General features: G+C 39.9%; 1 protein-coding gene across 3 annotated transcripts in view; it reads right to left on the bottom strand.

Moving 5' to 3' along the window:
- Nucleotides 1–280: 280 nt before the first annotated feature.
- The window catches only part of F9 (coagulation factor IX), a 31,432-nt gene continuing 23,416 nt past the window's right edge, over nucleotides 281–8,296 (bottom strand). For 2 of the 3 annotated variants that reach the window (NM_007979.2, NM_001305797.1), the window contains 2 exons: nucleotides 2,492–2,606; nucleotides 281–2,147 (listed from right to left, as the gene is read on the bottom strand). In NM_007979.2, coding sequence (NP_032005.1) covers nucleotides 1,600–2,147; nucleotides 2,492–2,606 — 663 coding nt within the window. In that variant the 3' untranslated portion in view covers nucleotides 281–1,599. Of the gene's footprint in view, nucleotides 2,148–2,491; nucleotides 2,607–8,296 lie in introns of those variants that run through there. The other variant, XM_030251221.1, reaches the window with a different exon arrangement.

The raw sequence follows: 8,296 nt of genomic DNA, 5'->3' as shown, positions 1-8,296 counted from the left end.
ATGAAGGGATGAAGAACAAAAAAAAAAAACCTATATATTCTTAACATCTCAAAGGCCTCCTAATAGTGTTTCCTCAAAATCTCTCATTATACAAATGGAGGTATTAATTCCTCAACGGGGATGTGAGTTATCTGTGGATTTGAATCATTGCTCCTTGCATGAAATTTTGCGACATAGAGCATAAAGTCAGAGTTACATCTCATCGGACACATTCTTTTCAGAGCTTTGTTGATTGTGTTCTTTGGGATCCGCTCTAAATGATTTAACAAGAAACACTTGGGGAAATCTGGAAAGATGTTTATTGATACTTCTTGCAAGACAAAAGAGGCAACAAGTAGTGGAACGTTAGCAGAGTCAGCAGTAATGAAGTAGGATTTTGTGTTGGTGGGGGCAGGTGGCAGTGACAAGGGGTTCAAACCAATTATGCATCACTACAAAGGTCCAGATAAGTATTAAAATGCCAGTTCACCAAGTCTCAGATGAGAAATGGGTCGGATGGTCAGCATCCCTCTAGAAAATTCAATATGACAGTGTTAATTACAATAACAGTTTACCGGTGAGAAGAAAACCATAAATGGGCAAGTCAGTTGGCCATTTGCAATGACTCTTGCAGCCTTGAGCCTGCTGTGAGAGACATGACCCTTAGGTAGGTTGGAACTGGAGAAGGCTGAAGATGCACTGTTGAAGTATTCCTAGAAAGTTCAGCTGCTTCTAGGTTAAAAACTGCCTGAAACAGTTTTAAGAGTAATTTTCCATATGTTTTCTCAACTCCTTTTCCAGTAACTTCATGTTAATAGCTTGAAATCTACCAAAGTAAGGATATTTACACCATAGAAATAGGCAGTTGTTACAAGTAAGGTTTAGTGACTTTTTTTTAGAGATATAATATATATATATTACCAATATGATTAAATTAATCATTTCTTTCTCCTCTCTCTCTCTCTCTCTCTCTCTCTCTCTCTCCCCACTCTCTCTTTTCTTTCAAGACCGGGTTTCTCTGTGTACCTAGGCTGTCCTGGAACTCATATAGCTTCCTCCTTCAGTGGTGATGGAGAAAGGGAAGGTGAGAATGACGGAGAGGTCAGTGATTTGTGGTTTGGGAGTTGTAAAAGATACAAGATTCAGAAAAATCAGGAGAGGAAGTCATGCTTTTGATGAGTTTTAATTTTTCAGCTGCTCTTGTATTCTTCTGGCCATAAATGGGTTAAAGATTCTGGATAGAAAACTAATAAAATTGAGAGTAGCAAGGAAGAGCTAAAACATGAATTGCTGCCAAGGAGGGAGAATTGGGTACATCTCTGTATCAAGAACCATCACGCCTTATGGGCAACACGGAAAGCTTTACTTTCTAATTTTAACAAGGGCTGGACTTACAGAAATGGTGAATCTCTTACTAAACTATTTCTCTAGTGATTATATTTGCTAACCTACTTACTCTAGAACAATATAGATCCTAGATGGGCTTGTCTTATGCACAGAGAAAAATCAGTGTTTGTAGAACTTATATATTTAAATTTAACAAAAGGTAGAAAGACTAGTCTGTAAAGGGCATCACCCATTTTCAATTCCACTGAATTGTCTTTGGAAATAGGTTTTTCATTAAGTTAGCTTTGTTTTTTCCTTAATCCAGTTGACGTACCGGGAAACCTTAGTATATATTCCATATTTGCCTTTCATTGCACATTCTTCACCCCAGCTAATAATGCCAGTTAAGAAACTTGTCCCTTCTACTTCAGTAACATGGGGTCCCCCACTATCTCCTTCACACGAATCTTTGCCTCCTTCACGGTAGCCTGCACAGAACATGTTGTTATAGATAGTGAATGTTGTGGACCTAAGGCATGTGGCTCTATCCACCAGTGGAACTCTAAGGTACTGAAGAATGGAAGCCTGTCTCCCTTTGTTGAAGACTTTTCCCCAGCCACTGACATAGCCAGAACCAAACTTGAGGAAGATATTTGTATATTCCCTATTGGCAACACAGATAGGTGTTACATAGCTGTTTAGTATTAAAGGTTTATCCAGTTCCAGCAAGGCAATGTCATGACTATACTTATTAATAGTTGCATTGTACTGGTGATGAGGGATAGTTCGAATCACATTTCTCCTTTGTTCTGTGTCTTCCTTCTTATCAATGTTATATTCACCTGTTGAAAACAAATCTCATAGTTTATAGTCCTTCACATAAATGCATTTCCCATGGTCCCCAGTCTGGTTGGCTTCACTGATCATTAGCAACTAAATCTCAATGATCTAATATAGTGGGTGGGGAATTTGGTAATCAATAAATCATTTTACTATGCTGAGAGTGCTTTATGGGTTCACAAAAAAGAATTATGGGGCTTGGAAGGTGAAATAAGTTATGGTTTGGAATTATGGCCCCTCTCCCATTTGCCCAGTTTACTCAGTAACAACACCGTTGGACATTTGTACATGTGATATGTCCATCATGCACTAATGTTGCTAAGGATTATCTATTTTGTTTACTTACCAGCAACAACCTCAATTTTATCACCAGGTTTAAGACAGTGGGCAGCAGTTACAATCCATTTTTCATTAATGATGGCACCTCCACAGAATGCCTCAATTTCACCATTTAAAATGACCTGTGGAAATAAAGTTAAGAAGATCACGGCATATGATATTTGATCCAGAGAAAAATGGATCTATATTACACTTGCAGGGGTGTGGAAAAGTTGACTTCTAGGTGCTGGGCAGAAATAAAGTATCTCTGGACAGTGTCAGATCTGCAGATGAATCAGTATTCCTAGAGCACAAACTGGACTGTTGTTTCTGTAATGATCTTGAAGTGAATGCAGAATGAGAGGTGGTATGGTGGGGATGGTTCTCCAGGTGAGGTGAATCTGAGGAGTGCTGTTTTCTGGTGTGTGATGTGGGGCCCTTGAGTTCCTTTCCCATGCTATCTACAGAGTCTGCTGACACAAGTTATTGAGGGAGCTACAGTGTATATGAGAGGAAATACTGACTAACTACCAAGGATGAATAATTACTATGAAGTCTCTGGCCCTGTATGACGACATCTCTTTGCTACTTGTCACTTGAAAGAGAGAAATGACCAGTTTGTTTTTCAGGAGCTGTTTCAAGCACTATCAAAATTAGAATATTATGAAATATATTCTAAGACCTAAGGACTCCACAGGACCTGTGTTTATTAGTCACCTATGAGCTGATCATCAGTAGGATCCACACATTCCTTCCATCTCCCCTAACCTCTGGCTGGAAGTGTAAGCTATTCTTGCTCTAAAAAGGCTGCTTTGCTGCACTTGATTTTTACACAGTGTGGACAGGAGTGTTTAAAGTGTGACATTAAACATGGACGGTATAGTTAAGAGGATAATTTATTCTTTCTTGTCTATATTTACATCATAATCAAAGAGGATCATCAACATTTTTACTAAATCAACCTAAGAGAATTCCAGATTTGATATAAATGAAGATCTTGTGAATAGATTTTCAGAGATAAAGCTGAAAATTGTGTCTGCAACTCCTTCCATAGATATTTTATTCCATATTCTAAGGAGAAATGAAGTATCCACACATTGGTTTTCCTTCTTGATTGGAGCTAAGATGAAAGGATGGACCATCCAGAGACTGCCCCACCCATCCCATAATCAGCCACCAAACGCAGACACTATTGCATATGCCACAAAGATTTTGCTGAAGGGACCCTGATATAGCTGTCTCCTGTGAGGCTTTGCCAGTGCCTGGCAAATACAGAAGTGGATGCTCACAGTCATCTATTGGATGGAATACAGGGTCCCCAATGGAGAAGCTAGAGAAAGTATCCAAGAGCTGAAGGGGTCTGCAACCCTATAGGTGGAACAACAATATGAACTAACCAGTACCCCCAGAGCTCATGTGTCTAGCTGCATATGTAGCAGAAGATGGACTAGTCGGCCATCATTGGGAAGAGAGGCCCCTTGGTATTGCAAACTTTATATGCCCCAGTACAGGGGAATGCCAGGGCCAAGAAGTGGGAATGGGTGGGTAGGGTAGCAGAGAGGGGAGAGAGTATAGGGGACTTTTGGGATAGCATTTAAAATGGAAATGAAGGAACTATCTAATAAACAAAAGTAAGAAAAAAAAAAACCAGAAAAAAAAAGCTGAAAATTGTGGACACTAGAGGGCACACTCAGCATTCAGTAAACTGAGCAGTAGCCCGCCAGCCGCTGAGCCGATGCCCTTTTGCCTAAGTTATAAACAACCTGTTCCTAAGCAAGACAAAGAGGGCTGTTGGTCCCTTTGAGTGTGGGGCACAAATGGTCCTTTTGAAGGTTGCTCTGGGCCTGAATTCAACTGACTGATCAGCTACTGTGTTCTGGACACTGAAACACTAGCTTTGTAAATAGAATCCTAAGGGACTCACCAAATTGTTACAGGTCTCTTGCCTTCTTTCCCACACTTAATCTCTCTCGCTCTTTATAGCGATTGGTTTATATTTCAAAAGTGGCAAAAATACAGAAAAACCTAATTATATAATGAACAACCTAGATGATTTGGTGCTAATAATTGTATTACTTATACACATTTGGAACTCAAAACACAAAACATGCATAGAATCTTACTTTATCCTTCCACAGATGAGCAAATTAAGTTTTTTGTTTTTTGTTTTTTTTGAAAATTAAGGTTTAAAGAGACATACCCACTCATGCTACTGAGATGGCAGAGAGAGTTAAAGTACTTACTACCAAGCCTGATGACGTTAGTTTAATCCCTGGGACTCATATAGAAGCAAGAGAGAACTGATTCTTGCAATTTGGCCTCTAACCTCCACATGTGTGTTGTGGCATATGGATACACACACACACACACACACACACAGACAGTCTGCCTGGCTCCAGTATTTATGCTCCTGAACATTCAGAATTTCTTAGAGATTGTCTGAGAAACAACTGTGGTAGAATGGTCTGAGTTTCTTATAAAAACAGATTTGCAGGTTCGTAGAGACTTGATGAGAATATTTTGTGGGAAGAAAAAAAATGAAACTCCTAAATATTTTTATAGTTCTCACAATTATGTTTGAGAAGTGTTGCATGGCTAGTGAATCCAAATTCTCATGGCTGGGTAATCTTTATGTTTTAAAAATGTTCACTCTGGATGAAAACATAATTTATAGGTTCAATGGGAAATAATAATACATGAGGCCCGTTGTTCTAAAACCAGGATATAAGTGGTATTGACGATACTGAAAGAGAAAATATTCCCCTTTTTTCTAGGGCAGCTTTCAAGTCCCATCATTCTAAACTAATTTAAATGCTATACTCCTTCCTGCATGGGGATGTTTGTTGGCTGACTGCAAGCCTTCATTCACATGTGCCCAGGGGCTGTAGTCTGCAGCTCAGCACACATAGTCTTGATACCACACTACTAGCTTCAGACACACCTCTCTATATACCTTGCACCATTCCTAACAGGGGAGGGTTCATCACTCTTTCCTTGGTGGAATACCACAGCCACCAAGGCAGAAATGTGTTTCTAAAACAAATGCACTTCTTTGGAAGCATGTATGGGACCCGGAGTCTTCACTTTCTGCATGCTCAGAAGGAACAATTCTCTTGGTTCAGAGATGCTATGTGATTATGCACATTCCACCAAATGATACGAGTGTGGGTACTTGACCTCAATCTTTCCTCTGCCTGTGCCAACCCTGGAGGAAGGGAGAGCAGCAATGGCATTTGTGTTGGAGTGATGAGAGGGAATTTTCCGGAGTAACGTGGATAGGGAGATGGCAGTAGTCACTGGGCAAGTGTGTGGGAAGAGGTAGTTGTTACAAAGTATCATGGGTAGTGGAGTCAAAAGTGGCAAAAGATGTGACTACAATAATCTAAGGTTTCATGTCTTCAGCACATGTTCTATTGTCTCATTAGACTTCCATTACAGAATATAAGTACAAAATACTTAATATTTGATGTGGTATCCTTCTCCTTCTCAATATACAGCACTGTACAAGTGTACTGGTCAAAAGATGAGGTGCCTCATCCTGATGCCAAATAATTTTTATCAAGTGAATTTGGGTAACATGATTCTAATACTACATGGTTCACAATCCTATAATCCAACACACCTGTCTCTGGAAGTAAAATTAACATGTTGCAGTAGAATATTCATTTCTTTTTTGGGTACTGTTATGGCAATACTGAACAGCTCCCAGCTTAGTGTGTTAGTTAGGTCAACCTGAATGGTATCCATAGCCCTTGGGCACATAGACGGTAATGTATTCTATGTGACTCTGCCAAAGGTTTGTTGCTTGGAGATGCTACTGCTTTCCAGTAGATGACTGTGTCCTTTTAAGCCTGAAGAGCACTCTTTGCCAATCCTTAATTGATGTTAGAATTTTTTTCTAGCAAACGCCTTTGCCAAGAAACAAGGACTAAGATATATCTGCAATTAAAATATTACAAATGCGTGGTTTTGGAAAGTTTGCTTGGCCATCTCAGGATCATAGCTATTTAAATATTAGCTACTTGGAAGATGAGCCATCTGCCCGGACAAGGACAAATTCTTATAAGACTTCAGAGAATGATGGGGAAAATAGGAAAGCATATGTTCTGGGCAAGACATCCAAGTTCTGATCTGTCAAATATTTTCATGGAGACAGTCTAGTAGGAGCTTGCTTCTGTCTAACACCCTTACCTCAGACACACCTCTATACACTGAGAAAATACATACAATCTGTATTTCTGCTCTTCATGGCAATGGCAGCCCATGACAATGGCTTTTGTCTCATTGTTCTTGCTTTTTACTTTAAGTCTAGCCTAGCCTTTCCTGTGAGCTCCCTAAAACCTCTGTTCTCCATCGCCATCTATTTCAGCTATCTAACAACACCATTCATTCTATACTTTCTGTTATACAAACTAAGGTGCATGGTATACTATTTGATAGACCCACAAACTTTGCTTGCCAAATTCATGGCAGTAGGTTATTTTGTTGAGCACAGAAGGAATACTCGCTTTGCTTTCTAATGGTTAACTATAACCAACAAATAAACTAGACATTGATATATACTTCATCAAGCAATCCTGCAAGTTAATAGTCCAAATGTTTTGTTCAAACTGGCTTTGTAGATGAGATTACACTTGCCATTTTTTTCTAATTGGGATCTTATCGTCTATGCTAGGAATAACATAAGCTTGTCTCTTTTAAGGAAGACATTTTTTTTTTTTGTTTTGCTTTTGAGACGTGGTCTCACTATGTAGCCCATTTATCCTGGAACTCTGTAGACCTGGCTGGCCTTGAACTCACAGAGATCCACCTGCTTTTTCTCCTGAATGGTAACATAAAAGATGTGCACACCACCACACATGGATAAGTAAAACATTTTTGTAGAATTATGACTGTCATAGAAAAGAAAACATCTCTGGCTCATTCATACTTGAAGGCTACTGTCTATTGTGGAGTAGATCTCTCAGATGCAGCATAAGCAAAGAGCTCAGGTCACCTCAACGATGGCTTGGGGACCAAGCTGAGGAAAGTAGGGAATAGGGAAAAGGAAGGTGTTTAAGGATATTTGTGCCAAGACTACAAAAATGATAAAACTACCTCTTTGAAAAAGATCAGGTATTTGTATAGTCTCCACAGATATTAGCAGGAATAATAAAAAAAAAGGTTTACACATGTTCAAACTAGCTGTAGATTGGCTGTGACTATGGAAGAAAAACTATAAGAAGTCTTAAGACAGGCGCTATGTTGTTTCTTCAAACCTCTACTTTGGAGTTGTTGAGGAAAACAATCCAGTAATATAGGCGGTACAGTTTGCGTTTCCCTCCCTCTAATGTTCTAAAGCTTTTAGTCCTTCCTATATAGCTGGTTTAGCTTTCTCAGTCAGCTAGTTTCTAAGAAAAACATGTTTCTGTTAATGTGTGGTATACTTGACTCTCTGGCTTCCCATCCAACCCTGTAGTACTCCTTCCCAATCCCTGCTTCTTTTCCAAGAAGCTCCGATCTCACTGTGGGAGAACCTGAAAGAAACACCTCTGCTGCCTGGCTTGCACCTTTGGCCTGGGTTGAGGGGTTGAGGGGTTGAGGGGAGGAGTTTGAGCCTGAACTGGGTAGCAGTGCAGCTCAGAAGCCTTAGAGTTCCTAGAAAGTGATCCTGACAGTCTGCTTAGACAGGCCACTTAGTCCCTGGCGACTAGCCAGGCAAAAGAAGTGGAAGCCCTGGAATGGTGTGAGAAAAGAGAGTGACAGCCAGGCTCTGGAAATCCTCTAACCTGTGTCCATGGGTTTCTCATGGATGGATGAACATTCTCTGACTCTCAGGCTAGACCTGCTACTC

Source organism: Mus musculus, chromosome X (genome assembly GCF_000001635.26).
Source record: "Mus musculus strain C57BL/6J chromosome X, GRCm38.p6 C57BL/6J".
NCBI lineage: Eukaryota > Metazoa > Chordata > Mammalia > Rodentia > Muridae > Mus > Mus musculus.
The sequence above is the reverse complement of the archived record's forward strand: the minus strand, read 5'-3'. Positions and strand labels throughout refer to the sequence as shown.